Raw genomic sequence first — 20,986 nt, 5'->3', positions numbered from 1 at the left:
GAAGAAGCGGACTTTCGAGGGTCCTCTCCCCTCCCTTCTCTCCTCGCGCCCCAGGCCCCGAGAGCCCGCGAGACTAGGCCGGGGAGCACGTGACCTCCTGCCCGCGCTCCGCAGCGCCCAAGCCCCGCCTCCCTCGGCCCCGCCCCCCGCCCCCGCGCCTTGGCTTCAAGGTGCGCACGCACGCGCTCGGCCCGCCCCAGGGCGGTTGCTCGCGGCCGCCGCCGCCCTCTCCTAGCCCAATGGCGCGGCTGTGGCGTCAGCGCTGTGAGCCAGCACTTTAGGCTTCCCCCGCCCGGAGCCCATTACAACATCCGCCATGGCTGCTGCTGAAGCAGCGTCCTGAGGAGTGGAAGGAGGAGGCTCAGCCCGGTTGGCTTCGGCGGCGGCGGGGCCGCTAGGGTTCGTGCGCTGCGGGTCATGGAGGAGCTGGAGGCCGGCCGGGAGACCAGGGCGGCCCGGGCTGCGACGGCCGGCACCGCGCCGACGGTTAGCCTTTGAAGGGGTGGCGGCGGCGGCCGGAGACTGGAGCCAGCGTCGGGGCTCGGAGGCGTGGAGGCGGCCGGGCAGGTGCGTGGCGGCGGGGGCGCCCTCCTGGGCCCGAAGCGGAGGCCCGGTCAGCGGGGAGGGGGGAGCGGCCGGGCCGGGCGGAGGCCTGGGGGGGCGGCCGGGCCGGTGGGAAAGCCCCCGGGCTTCGGAGGAGTCGGCGGGGGACGTGGGGGATGGGGAGGAGCTCCCGGGGTCCCGGGGGACGGAAGTTGGGGTTTGGAGGAACCGCATGGGGAAGTCGGGCTGCGGAGCTTTCGGGAATCGGCCCTTTTGTTTTCTCTGCCCCGACCCTGCTTCCCGCTCGGAGCCGGAGCCCCGGGAGATTAAGTCAAAAGTTCATCAGGATCCCAACTGTTGCCTTGCTCGTTCTGTGCCTGGCACGGGCACCGCCGCTGGCACCGCGGAACGAGACGCTTGGAAGCAAAATGAACCAACTACGAAGTGTCCTGGGTCGTCTCCAGCAAGAGCTTTTAGGGGAATTATTGAAGAAAACCGAGTCGCTCCTTAAAAGATAAGGCAGGAAAATCTAAAAGGTGTGATAATAAATACATCCATAACCTTCCCCTCTCTTTTCCAGCTTGGTCACTCGGGTGCCAGATGTTGGAAGGCGGCAGGAAGACGGACATTTGTCACGGCTGTACCCTCACCGGGTGGCTGTGATTGTGCCTGTGCTGTGGGCCCTGCCCTCGAAGCGAAGCAGGACATCTCCACTGGACATAAATGGATCTAAAGACAGCGGTGTTTAACGCAGCTCGGGATGGCAAGCTGCGCCTCCTTGCCAAACTGTTGGCAAGCAAATCGAAAGAGGAAGTGGCCTTGTTGATCTCCGAAAAAACGAACGGTGCCACTCCACTTTTGATGGCAGCCCGATATGGGCACCTTGACATGGTGGAGTACCTTCTGGAGCAGTGCAGTGCCTCCATAGAGATTGGAGGCTCTGTGAACTTTGATGGGGAGACCATCGAGGGGGCTCCACCTTTATGGGCAGCTTCTGCAGCAGGGCATCTGAAGGTAGTCCAGTCTTTGCTGGACCATGGAGCGTCTGTCAACAACACAACTTTGACCAATTCCACCCCTCTTAGGGCTGCCTGTTTTGATGGTCACCTGGAAATAGTGAAATACCTTGTGGAACACAAAGCTGATTTGGAAGTTTCAAACCGCCATGGTCATACGTGCTTGATGATTTCTTGTTACAAAGGACATAAAGAAATTGCCCAGTATTTACTTGAAAAGGGGGCAGACGTTAATAGAAAAAGTGTTAAAGGTAAGTTCGAGGTCTGCATTTTCTATCATTTTTAGGTGGTTACGATTTAGAACTTTTCTGCAAGTAATAATTAGTATTGACTGACTACCAAGTGCACTCTAGTTTGGCTCTTCTTGTAAACTGCCTTAAAATACCTCTATGATAAGCATTGTCTTTTAATTTATAGTTGGGTAAACTTGTGCATAGATGTGAAATGACTTGCCCAGTGTTACAGATAGCAAGGTATTGTTTAATCGGTTATATTCCTTAGTTTTTATTTAATCTATCCAGATAAGTTGTCTTTTTCTATTTGTAAACATACTGAAAATAGCTCTTTAAAAAGTTATCTTTTTATTTTATATATAAAATGTTTGAGTTTGCTTTTTACCAAAAAGAAAAATATGTTCTTTTGCAGGAAATTAGTGTTAGTAAACTGATCTTATCGGAGAATTTCTATAAGTGGAAGAAGAGAATCCTTTCCTTTAAAACGTTTATTGTATGCCTCTTTTTCAGTGCTTTTTTGTACAATATTTATTAAATGTGGCAAGCTAGAAAAATCTTAAAATGGCTTTTTCTGTTACGTATTCATCTTTAAAAATGTGGAATGTGCACTGAAGTTATTGGTGTGCTACTACAAATTTTTTCAGAAGACAATGGCTTATTTGTACCATTATATGTGGATTACATTTTAAACAAGCATTACCTTTCAAGTCCTTTTTCCTTCAGTACTTCAGAAAATCTTGGAGCCACTGTTTTGACACTGAAGGACTTCTTTTTTTTCCCCAAACAAAATGTTTGTATAATAGTAACATAATTGTTTCTGATCAACTTCATATAGAGTGCTTTGAACATAAAAATATTTGAATACAATTTTTCCATTCTTTTTAGTTAAAACAGTAATATTAAGAGATCATCCCTGCTTACATGTGACCATGTTGATGTTGTGAACAGTTATAGGATGTAATATTAAAGTTTGTAATCTTAAAGGAGTATGAGTTAGGGGCACTTTTTGGAGGGCTCAAAAATATGATCTGTTCAGTCATATCCAACTCTTGAGGTTTTCTTTTCGAAGATCCTGGGGTGGTTTTGCCTTTTAATTCTCTAGCTCATTTTACAGATGAGCTCACTGAGGCAGCCAAGGTTAAGTGACTTATCAAGGGTCACACAGCCAGTAAAGTGTCTGAGGCCAGATTTGAGCTTAGGCAGGCAGCCTTCCTGACTCCAGGCCTGGTGCTGTATTCACCCAGTTGCCCTGTAAACAGTCTAGGAATACAAGAATCTGTGGTGACTCATTAAGGACTTTTTGTAACACTCTAGGAATACGAAATGTCCTTAATGAGTCATCATAGACTCTTGTTGAAAATGTCATGTGCTTTTGATAGATCGTTTCAATAATATGGAATCTAACACCATATTTCACTGTTTTTCGTTTACAGTCTCTTCATGAATCAGTTACTGCAATAATAAAAATATTCAAGGGCAATTCATAAAAATAGCTTGTATTGTCAGCATTTTTCTCTGTTAAATTATAAGCCATATTAAGCAATGTTTAACCCTGCCTGGGGTTTGTTTCGTCACTGTTTATTCCTCCATTCCTTTGTTTTTATTGTTTAAATAGCATTTTACAGCTCTTATATGGAAGGGTTTATGTTCTTTTTAGGCCCTTGAGAGACAGGGCACTTTTACACTTGCACTTGTTTGTTATTTTCAGAATTGAAATTTTCCCTAATCAGTAAAAGCACACACTGCATAAACAGTGTTCCATCTTAAAATTCAGCTTTTAAAGATCTAGCATACTTTCTTCAGTTTCATTTTAATATAATGTTCATATTTAGTTACAAAGATACATATGAAGAAACTAGGGCAAATACTGTTTTAGGTGAAGAAATTTAGAGTACCCAGAGGTCACAATGCACTGAATAAGGAAGGTGTAAAGGAGTACATTGCAGGCATGAGCCACAACCTATACAAAATCATGGAGATTGGAAATGGAATATTATGTTTAATAAGAGTTCAAATTTATAGAGTGCTTTAAGGTTTACATATTATCCCCTATTTGCTTCTCACAAAAATCTTGCTATTATTATTAGTTTTCCTATTTTACAGATGAGAAAACTCTGAGGCTCAGAGAGTTTTACATGACTTGACCAAGGTCACATAGCTACTAAATTTCAAGGCTGGATTTCTGTCATCAGGTTCTGATTCCAAATCTAACCCTTTGTACACAGTCAGTGCTAGGAATAGCAAGTAGGTCAGTTTCACCAGAATAGTTTCAGTGAAAAGGTGAGCTGGAGCCAAAAGGGGAAGGATTTAAATGATAAATGGAAATTTATACTGGTACCCTGCAGGCAAGAGAGGACCCTCAGCTTTTTTAAGCTTCAGCTTTTTAAGCTATTGTATTTTAGACCTGTGCTTTAGGAATATCAGTTTAGCAGCTGAATGGAAGATGGATTGAGGGATGGGCAGGAGGGACTTATGTCAGGAAAAGCATTTAAGAGGTTACCATGTAAATGGGTGAACTGGATAAGGGAGTAGAAAGGATTGTATTTGGGAGATGTGGAGGTAGGATGGTAAGATTTGGCAGCTGATTGAATATGAAGGAGAATGGAAAAGAACAGGAGAATCATCAAATCAAAATTGTCTACCCTTTGGGATTCCTTTTTTCCCTTGTTTGATCATCTTTCCCTATCCATAAATTTGTCAGGTAATTTCGTCCATATTCCTCTTGATTTCATCCTTTAGTTTAGTTTACTTGGGAGCTTAAAGTCTTGGTATACAGTGTGAAATACCCCTAGTTTCTACCAAACTGCATTATATACAATTTTCCTAAAAGTTTCTATCAGATAGTGAGTTCTTACCCAATTACTGGAATCCTTGGGTTTATCAGACACTAGATCACCCTGCTTATTTTCTTCTGTATGTTGTGTACTTGCTTTGTTCCACCAATCTGGGCTTTCTGTTTCTTAACCAGTACCGAACTGTTTCCCAAGAATACCGCTTTGTAGTGTAGTTTGAGATGTGGTACTCTTAGGCCTCTTTTTTCATTATTTCCCTTGAGATGACAGACCTTTTCTTCCTCCAGATGATTTTTTTCTAACTCTTTAAAAGTAATTCTTTGTTAGTTTGATTGGTATTGTACTGAAAAAGTAATATGAGTAATATTGCTCTTCTGGTTTTATTGAGTTGGCCCACCCAGGAGCATTACTATTTCTCCAATTATTTAGATCTGTGTTTGTGTAAAGAGTGTTTGGAGGTTGTAGTTCCTGTGAGTTTTGGCAAGTAGACTTCCAAGAGCACACGTGTTTTTAAATATTGTTTATACAGCATAATTTATATAATGAAAAATAGTTTTATTAATTTAAAAGACATAAATTCTTTTTCTAAGAGATTGATAATTTGTAACTGGTAAAATTATAACTGACCACTTTTTAATAAAGGACAAATAATCACTAAGCATTGGCACACATTAACTTAAATAATAGTAGCTCCCGTTTAGTATTTTAAAGTTTCCAAATTGATTTATATAAATTTGATCCTCACAGCAACTCTGTAAGGTAAGTATTATTATCCTCATTTTACAGATGAGGAAAGCAAGGCTCAGAAAAACATGGAATGCCTCCATATCATGGGGCAGCAGAGTACAGCTGTTGTGGCAACCATATTGTATTTAACTTTTGCTGAGCATGTGGTAAATTAAAACTCATAAACTTTTGGCAGATTACTACTAGGCCAGGTATATCCCATTCTGTTTGTGGTAACTTAAGAGCAGGCTTTTATATAAACTTAGCCCTACATCTTATAAATTTGTACTTATCTTTCCAACAGTTGTCAAAGAAATGATCAATCTGCTTTGAGTTCATCTAACTTCTATAGCCATATTTCTTTTCCATCTTTTTCATAAGTGTCTTGTGACAGACTTTGTCAAGTGATTTGCTAAAATCCTGTTGCATAAGGTATGTCTATATCACTTCCTCAGTATGGTAACACTATAAAACCTACCATAAAAGCTCTTACTAATTGCATAACTTCGCTTCAAATGGGCTAAGGAAGGAAAAAAGCCACGAAGTGGCAAATGCAATAAATTTAGAGTCAGAGAACCCCTTGTTTAAATCCCAGCCTCTCTGAGTCTTAGTTTCCTCTTCTGTAAAGTGAAAAGTTTTAACTAGATGATTTCTAAGTTCCAATTCTAAATCTTCTGATTTAGACAGCATGGTTACACATCCATGGATACATAGCTGACATTGGTAGAGCCAAGATTAAAACTCAGTTTTCCTGATTCCTAGTTCTTAATATTCATTTAAATACTAACTGACCTGAAAGAGTAAATGTACAGGACCTCATAGTAGTTTCTTAATAAATGTTTGCCGAATTGAATTAAATTGAATCACCTAGCACCTTGAGGATTGATGAAAGCGGTCCCCTGTGGCACAAGTAGTGCCTGATAAGATGCTAGTTTTGATATCCTTTTCTGAGAACTAGGGAGGATAGCAGGGGTTAAGACTTTAAAATGATGCCACCATTTAGAGCAGAACCATATTTCAGTATAATTGGTTTCCTGTGTATTTTATTTCATGCATTATAAGTGGGCCTTAGGTTTCACCAGATTGTCAAAGGGGTCAATGACAAAAAAGGTTAAGAACCCCTGAATTAAATCAGTATAAACTAGGTTTACTTGGGCCTGAGGTGCCACTTAGAATAAAAGGAGCATTGTTTTCCTGAAAAGTAAGAACTTATCTTATCTGAGGCTAACAAGAATGCCAGGATGAGATGTAGGGGCAAATTGAGCAAGGATAGGATTTGAAACATTATTAGATTGCTATGCTTGTTTGAATTGGATCATTTGATGTATTGTCAGTTTATTTACACATTTTTATTGATTTTTTTTTTCTTTGTCATTCACACCCCCCCCCCCCCCCAAATCCACAGAAAAGTACAGTTAAGCAAAGCCAATAAATACATTGGCTGTGTTTGATGATGTTCCTTTGTATTATTATGATCATCATGTAGGTTGTCCTTGGTTCTTCTTACTCTGCTGTATATCAGTTCATACAAGTTTTCCTATGTTTATCTGAATTTTCATATTATTTTTTGCATTGTAGATATCTTGCTATCCTCATTTCTGCAATCAGTAGCCACTCATTTTGGCCACTATAAAAAGTGTTGCTATAAATACTTTTTGTGTATGTGATACCCTCTTTTGACCTTGAGCTATATGCCTGAGTGGCATTACTGAATCCAAGGGTATTTACAATTAAATGGCTTTTGTATAATTTCAAGTTATTATCCAGAATAGTTGAGATCAGTTCACACCTCTGCCTATGGTGTCTGTCTTTCACAGTCCTTCCAATATTTACCTTTTCTACCTTCTTATCTTTGCCAATCTTATGGGTGTGAGATGAAGTTTCAAAGTTTTAATTTCTGTTTCTTTCGTTAATGATTTATATATGCTCATTAATAGCTTCCATTTCTTCTTTCCGTATTTATATCAATTCCCTGTGCATTTTGGATATTAGACTTTTATTAGGTATTTTCTCTGAAGATATTTTTATCTCATGAACAACTTTTCATAGTCTAGCTGCGTTGATTTTGTTTGTGCAGTACTAGATTATTTTTGAGAGGGAGGATTTTCCATTTTTCATTTTCCCTAGAAATGAGTGATTATTCATTGACACATGAAGCACTTTTGAAGATTTTGAAAGTTTTTAAAATTTTGAGTAAAACCAAAGGTAGGAATTTGGGAAGAATGAAAGATATGGAGAGGAAGGAGAATTTTGCAGTGACTCAAATAATGTGTGAAATTTAGTCTTTCTGCCATAGCCAAGTAATTGTTATAATTGCTAAAAGTGCAGGTCAGGGTACTTCTCAGAAGAGAATCAGGTATTTTAATTTTTTTAAGTTTTCAACATTCATTTCCACAAAATTTTGAGTTCCAAATTTTCTCCCCATCTCTCCCTTCCTCCTACCCCAAAATGCCTTGCATTCTGATTGCCCCTTCCACCAGTGTGCCCTCCTTTCTAACACCCCTTCCCTCCCTTATCCCCATCTTCTCTCTTGTCCTGTAGGGCAAGTTAAATTTCTATACCCCATTACCTGTATTTCTTATTTCCCAGTTGTACACAAAAACAGTTCTCAACATTTGTTCCTAAAACTTTGAGTTCCAACTTCTCTTCCTTCTTCCCTCCCCACTCATCCTCATTGAGAAGGCAAGCAATTCAATATAGGCCATATTATGTGTAGTTTTGCAAATGACTTCCATAATAGTCATGTTGTGTAAGACTAACTATATTTCCCTCTGTCTTATCCTGCTCCCCCCATTTCTTCTATTCTCTCTTTTGACCTTGTCCCTCCCCAAGAGTGTTGACTACTAATTGCTCCCTCCTTCCATTGCCCTCCCTTCCATCATGCCCCCCACCCTACTTCTCCCCTACTTTCCTGTAGTGTAAGATAGATTTTCATAACAAATTGAGTGTGCATGTTATTCCTTCCTTGAGCCAAATGTGAATAAGCTTCACTTTTTCCCTCTCACCTCCCCTCTTTTGCCCTTCATTGGAAAAGCTTTTTCTTGCCTCTTCTGTGAGAGGTAATTTGCCCCATTCCTTTTCTCCCTTTATCCTCCCAATGTATTCCTCTCACTCCTTAATTTTATTTTTTTAGATATGATCCCTTCCTATTCAACTCACCCTGTGCTCTGTGTGTGTGTGTGTGTGTGTGTGTGTGTGTGTGTGTATGTGTATATAATCCCTCCAACTACCCAGATACTGAGAAAAGTTTCAGGAGTTACAAATATTATCTTTGCATGTAGGAATGTAAACAGTTCAACTTTAGTAAGTCTCTTGTGATTCCTCTTTCCTTATTTATCTTTTCATGCTTCTCTTAATTCTTGTGTTTGAAAGTCAAATTTTCTTTTCAACTCTGGTCTTTTCATTAAGAATGCTTGAAAGACCTCTATTTCATTGAAAGACCATTTTTTCCCTGAAGTATTGTACTCAGTTTTGCTGGGTAGGTGATTCTTGGTTTAATCCTAGTTCCTTTGACTTCTGGAATATCCTATTCCAAGCCCTTTGATCCCTTAATGTAGAAGCCGCCAGATCCTGTGTTATCCTGATTGTATTTCCACAATACTTGAATTGTTTCTTTCTAGCTGCTTGCAGTATTTTCTCCTTGACCTGGGAACTCTGGAATTTGGCTACAATATTACTAGGAGTTTCTCTTTTTGAATCTCTTTCAGGAGATCCTCTTTCAGGGGATCAGGTGGATTCTTTCAGTATTTATTTTGGTCTCTGGTTCTAGAATATCAGGGTAGTTTTCCTCGATAATTTCATGCAAGGTGATGTCTAGGCTCTTTTTTTGATCATGACTTTCAGGTAGTCCCATAATTTTTAAATTATCTCCTGGATCTATTTTCCAGGTCAGTTGTTTTTCCAATGAGATACTTCACATTTTCTTCTATTTTTTCATTCTTTTGGTTTTGTTTTGTAATGTCTTGGTTTCTCATAAAGTCATTAGCTTCCATCTGCTCCATTCTGATTTTTAATTTTTTTTTTTTAATTTTATTTTCTTCAGTGAGTTTTGAACCTCCTTTTCCATTTGACTAATTCTGCTTTTTAAAGCATTCTTCTCCTCATTGGCTTTTTGGACCTCTCTTACCAATTGAGTTAGCCTATTTTTTAAAAGGTATTATTTTCATCAGCATTTTTTTAGGGTCTCCTTTAGCAAGCTGTTGATTTGCTTTTCATGATTTTCTTGCATCGCTCTCATTTCTCTTCCTAGTTTTTCTTCTACCTCTCTTACTTGATTTTCAAAATCCTTTTTGAGGTTTTCCATGACCTGGGACCATTGCATATTTATTTTAGAGGTTTTGGATGCAGAAGCCTTGGTTTTTATGTCTTCCCCTGATGGTTAAACATTGTTCTTCCTCATCTGAAAGGATGGAATAAAATACCTGTTCACCAAGAAAGTAACCTTCTGTTGTCTTATTTTTTTCCCTTTTTGGGGTATTTTCCCAACGAGTTACTTGACTTTTGGGTCCTTTGTCAAGAGTAGGGCATACTCTGGGGACCTATAAATTCTCAGTTCCTCCAAGGTGGTACAGTCAACGCTGTTCAGGGCTGAGATTCATATCAGCTGTTCAGTTCCCCCAGGGGCTTTAAGCTGAGCTGCTCCAACAATGGACCCAGGCCAGCCAGCCTGCTGCTGCCTGGGGCCAGGGCTTGGGGGATGACTCTGCTCTCTTCTCTCCATAATTGAAAAAGCCCTCTCACTGTTGGTGCCTGTGAGTTAAGGAATCTGCGAACCTCCGCTTCTGCTGGAGATTCTGTGCCCAAAACCTGCTCTGGTCCTGTTCCTCCTGGTACCTCGCTGGGCTGGGCTCCACTCCGTGTCCAGTGTGACAGACCTTTCCCGTTGGCCTTCCAGGTCACCCTGGGCTGGAAATCTCCTCCACTCCGTCATTCTGTGGCTTCTACTGCTCTAGAATTTGTTGAGAGTCATTCTTTACAGGTATTTTATAGGCTGTGGGGAAAGAGCTAGAGTATGTGCATCTTTCTACTCTGCCCCCCAAATGAAGTATTCCTTAAAAAACAAACAAACCAGAAGAGCTTCAATATAAAAAGTAAAGAAAAAAATAAAGAGGTAGAGGTTAACAACAACAGCCCACATTCATAAAATATTTACTTTGTGCCAGGTGGAACTATGAATTGGTGTAGCCATTTTAGAAAGCAGTTTGGAATTATGCCCCCACAGTTACTAAGTTACACAAACTCTTTGACTCAGTGATATCAAAAACCCAAGAAAATCAAAGAAAAAGGGAAAAGACTCATGCACAAAAATACTTATAGTAGCTCTTTTTGTGGCAGTCAGGAAATAGAAACTAGGGCAGGAAAAGGAAGGGAGGGTCTTCTTGCTGGAAAACAGCTAAACAAATTGTAGTATATAAATGTAATTAAATATTACTGTGCCATAAGAAGTGACAAAATGGACAGTGGATAGAGTATTGGGATTGGATTCAGGACGACCTGAGTTCAAATTCTGTCTCAGACAATCACTACCTGTGTGACCCTGGGCAAGCGACTTAATCTAATTCACCAGAGAAGAAAATGGCAAGCTACTGCAGTATCTTTGTCAGGAAAACCCCATATGGAGTCATGAAGAGTCAGACATGACTGAACAAACATCTGTGCCATGTACTATGGTAATCATTTTACAGTTATTACAAACCTGGGAGGTAGGTGCTATTATTATCCTTTTTTTACAACTGAGGAAACTGAAACAGACAGAAGTTATGTGACTTGCTCAAGGTTACACAGCTGATAAGTGTCTGAGGCCTTATTTGAACTCAGGTCTTCATGATTTCTGGCCCAGTGCTGTATTCACCAAGCCACCTGACTTCTCCATTGCTTCTTCATCTCTCCAAACAAGAACCACTATTAGGACCAAGGTGGCTATGAGACAGCAAGGGTATATATTCTTTTTCTACGAGATCAGTATATAGTACTATTGGTAAACCTTCTTAATAGATCAACTGAATATAAGGTTTTATCTCTATACCTTTAAATTCTAAACTGAATTAGTTGACATATATAATTTAGTGGAGATATATAGTTGGTTTTGGATCCAGATTTGAACTCAAAGTCTTCCTGCTTCTAGGCACAGCACTCTATCCACTGCCCTAGTAGCTGTCCCTCTAACTGCAAGGTCCCTGTGACTGTCTTTGATTTTAAAGGCTAATTATGTTGTTGTTTCGTAGTAATGGTTCTGACATTTCATTTTGGACTAAACCTTTCCTTAGTTCTTAATTGAAGGAAGATGCCAAGTCTTGTTAATTTTTACCTCTGTAAGGCTTGCATCTGTTCTATGCCTTAGTTCAAGCCTTCAATGTCACTTCTTACCTAGAGTATTGAAGTAGCTTCCTAATTGGTCTCCTTTCCTCAAGTCTCTTCCCCTCTCCAGTCTATTCTCTACATAGATTTTGAACTGATTTTCATAAAGTCTGACCACGTCACTCCCTGTTTCAGTACTGGTATGCATTGTGACTGAATTACCCCTAGAGTTAAGTACAAGCTCCTCTGTTTGACATTTAATACCCTTTACAACCTAGCTCTGGACCTACCCTTCTAACCTTATATAAACTTCCCTTAAAACACTCTTAAGATGCAGACAAAATGGCCATATTGTTCCTGCAGGACATTCTGTCTCCTAAACCTTTACCTTTTCACAGGCTGTCACTCTTGCGTAGGATGTACTACTCTTACTGTTGCTTCTTAGAGTCCCTAATTTTCTTCAGAAATCATCTCAAGTACCACCTTCTACATAAAATATTTCCTGATTTCACCCTTCATTTAGAAAAAATACATCATACTTATATATGTATATGTTATCTTCGGGGTAGAAATGTTTTTAGCAAATGATTACTCTTTCTTCCCTGCATTTTCATGACACTTACTCTCTTGCTTCTTTTTTCTCACTGGGAATAAACAAGAGGTGGGATTGTGCCAGGCAAATCAAATCACCACCACCATCTTCACTCAGATGCTGATGGAGATAGCCCAAGAAATTTGATGATAGCAGTGCCCTCAACAGACCTTCCATCCTACCTCCTGTAGCCATCAGTGGGAATAAATCATGATGGAATAGGTGCCTATGTTCTTTACCACCACCAGGAACAATTACTGATCATTAGACTCTGAGCTCCTGGACAATTTTTTTTGGGGGTGGGGTGGGGTGGAGTAGGAGTAGGGAGGGCTTTCTTTGTGTCCCCAGCACTTAGCAAAATTCCTCACACATAGTAGACATTTAATAAATGTTTGTTGAGGACTTATCCAACTACCACCAACTGACACGTTGGCACATTACCTAGAAGCACCCTACCCATGCCTGATTCCAATTCTGCTCTCATAGCTGTCATCCAGGGAAGCAATTCATATGGATAAATGTAGTATATAAATGTAATGGATAAAGGACCAGTGATCCTCACCAAGTGCCACCCACAGGGAAGGCAGGCTAGCCTAGCTAAAGCAGCAGGGCACCAAACTGTCCTCCTTGGTGTTCCCCAGACAACAGGACATCTTTCATCTTCAGCTACTAACACTTATTTTTCTGCTGCAATTAACTTATGCTGCTTCCTGCACAGACTTGTCTTGATCGTGTCAGATGATTGTGGTGTTGTTCCCCCAGTCCCGAAAAAAATTAATTTGTATTTACTTGTTATTATACATTAGGCTCTTCATAAATTCTTCAACAGATGCAGTTCCAGAGCCTGAAAGGGTTAGGTCAGATCTGAAGGGATCGTCTAGTTGCCTTCAGTACCAGCCCCACTTACACCTGCCTCCTTTGCCATTTGTGGTGCTCTCTGTGCCTAGAATGGCCTCCTTTCTGCCTGTTGACTTTTAAGCACTGCAAATGTGCTTCTAGAACACCTTCCTAAATCCTCCTATGAGTCCTACAGAGCACTTTTACCTTTTTTTGTGCATTTACCATGTGTTATTTTATTTCATCTCTGTGATTTTGAAAAGGCTGTTCCTTTTAGCCTGGAATAATACTCTTGGAATCTCTTGGAATGCTTTTGGAGGGGAATGGGACTTAAGCTGAATCTTCAAAGACACATTGAATTTGAAAAGGTTAACATGAAAAGTAAGGTGAATAATGAATTTTGGCAGAGGAAAACATTGAAAGTCTGGAAGCCAGAATGTGAATGGTGTGCTTGGGCAAGTGAGGTAGCTTGGCTAGAGTTGAGGGTTCACACTGAGGAGCATTGGGAAATAAAAAGTTAAGAGGATAAGGTGAGACTTTTTTGTACTGTGTACTTTATAAATTTTTGAAATGTAGTCTGAGGAGCTTGTACTTATATCTTGAGGTGTGTAGAGACTGTTGGAGACTTTTGAGCAGGTAGTGACGTAGAATCAAAGAGTTAGCATGAGGAGAGAGAGAACTCCTCCAAGCCAACCCCTTTGTTTTACAAAGGAGAAATTTGAGGTACATGAAGGTGAAGTGGCAAATCACAGCTTCTTAGATCATGTTGTGCCACTTCCACTTGGAAGTGGAACTGGGGTAGACAACTACCAAGGTTGTTTCAGGAAAGGGGAGGAAAGAACAAGGGACACTTCTGAACATTACTTTTCAGAATTTGCTTTTTTATACATAAAATGTACATATTTACCTTTCAGAACTATGTATACATTTAATGCATGATAAGTGTTAATGTAAAGCAGATTTAACTTATTCAAAAGAGTTCACAGAAAGTCATGGATTTTGAGGATTGTTCTCTTAGGACAATAGTCACTTGAAATAAAGTTAGGGCATTAGAGTAGGAGTTAAGAAATTTGAGTTTTAATCCTAGCTTTACCAACTAACTTGTTGTTCAGTTTCTTAATTAAAGAAGGGGGTTAAGATCTGCCTTACAGAGTTAATTTAAGGATAAAATGAGATAGATCTCTTACTACTAAGGAAAACTAAGTACTGTTCTAAGTACTTCTTTATAGGGTGTTTTTTTGGGGGGGGGAGGCATGTAGTGTACCATTAAATTTTTATATAATTAGTAACTTGTAGAACTTATCTATTCTATAGCTAATAACTACTAAGAAGCTAGACTTCATATGAATAGTGCATGACTTTCTATAGGTCCACTCTAATTTGTTTCATTTTTTTTGTCTTTGTATACCTAGCAAAGTGCCTGGAACATAGTAGGTGCTTAGTAAATGCTTGTGGATTGATTGTTCAGTTGTACTTGCTGTGTGCATTGTATTTCTTTGCAAAAAGGGGGAATAATGTTGTGCTGTATTATTTCCCCTCTGTAGTTTTACATATAAAAGACTTGAAAAATAAAAGATTCAGTTGGAGTGTTATTAGATTTTTATGTCATTTTAGGGGAATGAATATAGTAATTTTAAAATAATACTTTATTTTTTCCCAGTTACATGTAAAGACAATTTTTAACATCCATTTTAAAAAATGTTTTGAGTTCCAGATTTTCTCTCTCCTGCCTTCATTTCCCCAAGATAACAACATGTTCAATCATGCAGAACATTTGACCATATTAGTCATGTTTGAAAGAAGACACAGACTCCAAGGGAGAAGAAGCAAAAAATACAGAAAGTGAAAAATAAATCTGCATTCAGACTCCATCCATTCTCTCTCTGGAGTTAGATTGCTTTTTTCATCATGAGTCCTTTGGAATTGTCTTGAATCACTTCATGCTGAGAATAGCTCAGTCGTTCCACATTTGATCATTGTACAGTGTTGCTGCTGTGTATCCTGTTCTGGTTCTGCTCACTTCACTTTGCATCAGTTCATATAAGTCTTCTGTAATTGGAATGAGTATTTTTTTTTTTTGAGGTAATTGGAATTAAGTGACTTCCCCAGGGTTGTGCAGCTATCAAGTGTCTGAGGTCAGATTTGAACTCAGGTCCTTCTGACTGCAGGGAATGAGTATATTATTAATGAGAATTTTGAACTGTCTTAATATCGGGGTATCCCAAAGATATTTCTAGGGCATCTTGTTACATATTTACTTTTTCAACCCCAAACAAGCATGAAATCCAGAGGTTGTGGGGGTTTTTTTCCTTTGTAAATACTATCACTGAAGTGACACAGTGATAAGTGTGGGGGAAAAAAGGAGAATTACATTTGGAAGCACAAAAGGTGTTACAGCACAATAAAAATTGCATTACGTGAAGTGTTCATTAAACTCAGGTAGCTAATATTCCTAGGGGGCTAAGTGGTACAGTGGATAGCGTGATGGGCCTATAGTCAGGAAGACTCCTCTTTCTGAGTTCAAATCTGGCCATTGAAACTTACTAGCTGTATTAACCTGGGCGAGTCATTTAACCCTGTTCACCTCAGTTTCCTGTAAAATGAGCTGGAGAAGGAACGGGACACAACTGAAAAATGACTAAATAACATAAAAGCTAATACTCCTGAATGGGTGCAAGTCCCTCCTCCTTGAGTTTTGTTTCATATAAACTTTTCAACAATGTACCAATGTCCATCAATTCTAAGCTTTTTGTAGGGGGAAATAGGCTAGCACTCAAGCATCTAAAAAAGGTAAGTACTTAAATAACAATGAAAAATGTAAAAATATTTCAATATCTCCTTTAAAATTAATCTCAAATGGCCCACATATTTTTTAAATTGCAACCCATTACTCTAGATATACAATGTTTAATTCTTTATTTGAATACCTGCAAAAGGTGGTACAGTGGATAGAGTGCTAAGCCTTGAGTCGGGAAGACCAGAGTTTAAATTAGACCTTACTAGCTGTATAACACTGTGCAAGTTACAACTTGTTTGCCTCAGTTTTCTTAACTGAAACAAGGGTAATAGCAGCACCTATGTCTCAGGGTTGTGAGCATCAAAAGAGATAATATTTGTAAAGAGCGCAGCATAGTGCCTAGCACATAGTACTATATAAATGCTTATTTCTCTTTAAATTGAATCTGAACTCTACAGTTTCTTTTGATTCTTTATTGTATTGGTCCAAATATGGATTATCCTCCCACTCCCAATCTGTTTTGTTTGGCCAGGCCTGAGGCCAGCCAATAATTGTACTATTAATAAGAGAAGGAAAAAAAAGTGATGGAGGGACAACAGGAACAGTAAGTATCTTTATATAGAAAGAAAAATGTTAAAACCCTTTATAGTAAATTTATTTTTATGTGTCAGTTTTGTATTTTTTGAGTATTTCATTGTATGGCTATAGACTATATTCAGAGAATACATAGTTAATTTTCCATATTTGGAATCAGATATGGACATTTTATGTTCAATTTTTTTTTTTAGTGCCTGTTAGAGAAAACTACTTTTCATATCATTAAACTTGTAGTATAGATATGTGTTGCATTATTTATCCATAAAGATGTGTTAATTTCTTTGTCTTTTTTCCTAAGGAAATACTGCACTACATGATTGTGCAGAATCTGGAAGTTTGGACATCATGAAAATGCTTCTGAAGTATAGTGCCAAGATGGAAAAGGATGGCTATGGAATGACTCCCCTTCTATCAGCAAGTGTGACGGGTCACACAAATATTGTGGATTTTCTCACACAACATGCACAGACTAGCAAGACAGAACGCATTAATGCCTTGGAACTTTTGGGAGCTACATTTGTTGACAAAAAAAGAGATCTCCTTGGGGCTTTGAAATACTGGAAAAGAGCAATGGACATGAGATACAGTGACAGGACTAACGTCATCAGCAAGCCTGTGCCACAAACGTTAATAATGGCTTATGACTACGCCAAGGAGGTGAACAGCGCAGAAGAACTGGAAAGTCTGATTGCTGACCCTGATGAGATGAGAATGCAAGCTCTGCTAATTAGAGAACGTATTCTTGGTCCTTCTCACCCAGACACATCTTATTATATTAGGTACAGAGGTGCTGTCTATGCAGACTCTGGAAATTTCAAAAGATGCATCAATCTATGGAAATATGCTTTGGATATGCAACAGAACAATTTGGACCCCTTGAGCCCGATGACTGCTAGCAGTTTATTATCTTTCGCAGAACTGTTCTCTTTCATGCTGCAGGACAGGGCAAAAGGCTTATTGGGAACCACCGTTACATTTGATGATCTTATGGGTATACTGTGCAAAAGCGTTCTTGAGATAGATAGAGCTATCAAACAAACTCAGTGTCCACCCGACCAAATACAGTTGAATAAAGCCCTTTCCATCATTTTGCATTTAGTTTGTTTGTTAGAAAAAGTTCCTTGTACACCCGAACAGGATCATTTTAAGAAGCAGACTATATACAAGTTTCTTAAGCTGTACCCTAGAGGAAAGAATAACTTTAGCCCGCTTCATCTTGCTGTGGACAAGAATACCACATGTGTAGGTCGATATCCTGTTTGTAAATTCCCATCTCTGCAAGTTACTGCAGTGCTGGTGGAATGTGGTGCTGATGTGAATGTCAGAGACTCTGATGACAACAGTCCCTTGCACATTGCTGCACTTAATAACCATCCAGACATCATGAACCTCTTGATCAAATCGGGCTCACATTTTGATGCCACAAACTCTCACAAACAAACTGCTAGTGACTTGTTGGATGAGAAGGAGATAGCTAAAAATTTGATCCAGCCCATAAATCATACAACATTGCAGTGTCTTGCTGCTCGTGTCATAGTGAATCATAGCATATATTACAAAGGCCACATCCCAGAAAAGCTGGAAAACTTTGTTTTACTTCATAGATGATAATTTGAGTGAATTCTTAATACTGTTGAAGCACGAGTTGGTAACAGTTGTTTCATATTTGAGCACTGTTGTGATAACACCAGCATTCATATAACTTGATAACATTGTGCTTTCTTTGGCTAAAGCGTTGAGCATCACATTTGCAGAATTGGTTGCCCCGTATTTAATATAAATATGCCATAATTATATTGTTTTGTAGATTATTGATAAGTGTAATGCCATATTCAAACTCCTAAAATTGTCTGCCAAAGCCCTGTCTGTCTTGTTTTATTTGCCTGTTAGATGTTTGGGACTGAATTCTATTTTTCACTGGTCTCTTTATACAGTTCTTGGTTTGCAGATATTAAGCAAATGAAGACCTATTTTTTTGCCCGTTTTTTCCTGTCCTTTTCTTCCCAGCCAGGCTTGCCTACCCCTTCTTCCTTCTATCCCTCTCTCTCTTTCTTCCTTCTTTCCTTCCCTCCCCCTCCCATTCCTTCCTTTCTTTTCTCCTTCCTTTCTTCCTTCCCTCCCACTTCCCTTGCCTTCCCATCTGTTCTCTTGCATTCCCTTCGCCCCCACCCCCCTTATTTTGTAATGGGGAGGGGAATGGTGAGGTAGACAGGGTGGAGATGCCACGGAGAAAGAGCTTGGGCTTGAGCATTTCTGGTTTTTATTTTTATTTTTTGTAATGATTCATTGCTGGGTTGTACAAGCTTTATTGACTTTTTACCATTTGCAGTTACCACAAGTGCTTTATATTCTCTATGCACTGGCTTACACATGACTGTTGTACGTTAGCATATTTCTATGCAGCAGTTTGCCAACTTCAACTCAAACCACTGTTTTGAAGAATTTGTTGAATTATTTTAAGAGAACACTTCACAGCATGATTTTTTTTTAAGAGCTATGTTAGTTGCCTAAGATTTTCTGATTGGTTTTTTTTTTTTGAAGATTTTTGTGCAGTTGCTTTCTCTAATACACTGAAATTATTATGTGCTCAATTTGGGAGACCTATTTGTCACTTACTGACCCAGATGAAATTTGTCTGCCATCTTGCATCATGAAACAAAAGGAAAGAGTCTTTAGATAAAAACTGGCATACCTTTCATGCTGCTCCAGTGCTGTTTTGCATGTACTAATTGTGTGATTGTATATGGATTTGCTCAAAGTTATCTCAAATTTAATCACACAGTTTAATGAGAAATAGATGTTCATAGTATGAAATTATAGATCACCTTATTTTTAAAGATTGCCTTCCTTAGTTACAAAAAAATTAAAGCATGTCAGTGGCATGATGCTTGCCAATCTAAACCTAGGCATCTAGTATAATAATATTTTAGTAAATGGTATAATTTTATGGTATAAAAGGTTCAATAAGTGTCCCATTTTTCCTTAAGTTTAAATACACCTCCTAAAGATAAGTTGCATGATTTGTCTTTATCTTTCAGCCATACAAGAAGGTTGCAGTACTACATAGCCCCTAACTGAAAACTATATTTAAAAAAAAAATGTATATAATGTGTGCACAGCAATTTGCTATTGAAGCAGAAAGGGCTCTTTGACTTAAAAGTATAAGTAAAGTATAAATAAAGAATACAAATGTGTAAAATTCAGGTAATTACCGTTCAGCACTTTATTGTTATTCAGAATAAAGTTTGATAGCTTATCACTGCAGATGTCTTAAAATGAAATTGTTCCGAATAAAACGTTCCTCACTGATTTGAGGGGGAAAAAAATCAGTTGACCTGTGGTATTAGGGCACCGGCAACATTTTGTTTGAAGGGTTTATGTAATGTAACAATTATCTTATAGGTTATTTTAGTGGCCAATAATTGAAATCATCTGCACATTTTCAAAAAATCTTTTCTTCTGTCCTCTCCTTTTCTCCTTACACTCCCCTAAATAATTATTCTGCTTTTGTGCATTTAGTTAACTATTCAACATCCTGAGTTGGCTAGTAAAAGAATATCTGTCCTACCTACTAGCTATTTTAAATTTTCTTTTTGGGAGGGCAGGGGGTTTCTTGGTATATATTTTATGAAATCTTAGACCACCACTGAGTATGCTGCCTTTTGTGATACAGGACTGATATTTTGCCAACTTTTATTTAACCCATGTACTTAAACCATGTAGTGTATGAACTATGGGAGTGACTTTTAAAAAAAAACACTTGACAAGTACAATAAATCTAAGTTGAGCTGTTAAATGATATTTAAAGTCATCCCTTTTTTGGTAGGTATAAACAGATTTTTAAAAAATGATTCTAATATTTTTTCTCTTTTCCATATCCCTTCTATATGCTGTCTTAGGGACACCAGAGAATCCTCTAAAGATGAACCACAGCTGGAAGGACTCTTTACTTTAAAATGTAGCATTTCTCTACTGTTGTCAGTCGATAACCTAGAACTGTTCTTACGTAGTGACATGAAAATTCTTTATTTAAAGTAAGGCACGACTAGCTAGTTTGACATAACAAAGTGATATATTGAGGTGTCATCATAAAAGAAATTTTTATTTTGAGAGTTAACAGGTTCTTTTTGCACATGAAAAAACCTTTTTGGGGTGTTGTTAAAAGTTATTGTGAAACCAAATAAAATATTTAATATCTTTATTTTTTACCAATTATTAAATTTATCCCTTGTATAAACTAATTGTACTGATTAAGTTCAAGTCTAGTGCAAATAAATAGTGTAGGCTATAGTTAATGCACATTAACTATATGTCTGCTATGTTTTTTCACCTGTTGGCTTTCAACAGACACTTTTTTTTAAAGTAGAAATTTCCATTATTTCAACTAGATGCCAATTTATTTTATGTGGGCAAATGGGTTTTAAGTTAAAACACTCATTTTCTTTCATCTCTTTTAATAAGGGCTTTAAACCCAAACTAATAAAGGAAGATAGATACTCTCTAACACTACACTGAATATTTCAGAGACCCCAACTACTGTGACTTTGAATAAATATTTATATTTAACAGAGTAACTCTTTAAAGTTGTGTTGTCTACCAGAAATAATAACCTGGAA

The 20,986-nt window shown here is 38.6% G+C and overlaps 1 protein-coding gene across 1 annotated transcript; it reads left to right on the top strand.

The window, feature by feature from the left end:
- The first annotated feature begins 432 nt into the window (after positions 1–432).
- Positions 433–19,629, top strand: FEM1C (fem-1 homolog C). Its single transcript, XM_072597206.1, has 3 exons — positions 433–567; positions 1,124–1,810; positions 16,669–19,629. Exons 2-3 carry the CDS (start codon positions 1,267–1,269, stop codon positions 17,976–17,978), a joined length of 1,854 nt encoding a protein of 617 aa, XP_072453307.1. The 5' UTR covers positions 433–567; positions 1,124–1,266; the 3' UTR covers positions 17,979–19,629.
- The last annotated feature ends 1,357 nt before the right edge of the window (positions 19,630–20,986 follow it).

This window comes from Notamacropus eugenii, chromosome 3 (genome assembly GCF_028372415.1).
Source record: "Notamacropus eugenii isolate mMacEug1 chromosome 3, mMacEug1.pri_v2, whole genome shotgun sequence".
Taxonomy (NCBI): Eukaryota; Metazoa; Chordata; class Mammalia; order Diprotodontia; family Macropodidae; genus Notamacropus; species Notamacropus eugenii.
This window is presented reverse-complemented; position numbering and strand designations above follow the sequence as displayed.

Excerpts from the sequence above, each read along its gene's own strand:
- FEM1C (XM_072597206.1), top strand. The coding sequence starts at position 1,267 with ATGGATCTAAAGACAGCGGTGTTTAACGCAGCTCGGGATGGCAAGCTG. Across the intron at positions 1,811-16,668 it reads TAATAGAAAAAGTGTTAAAG|GAAATACTGCACTACATGAT; the intron begins GTAAGTTCGAGG and ends TTTTTTCCTAAG.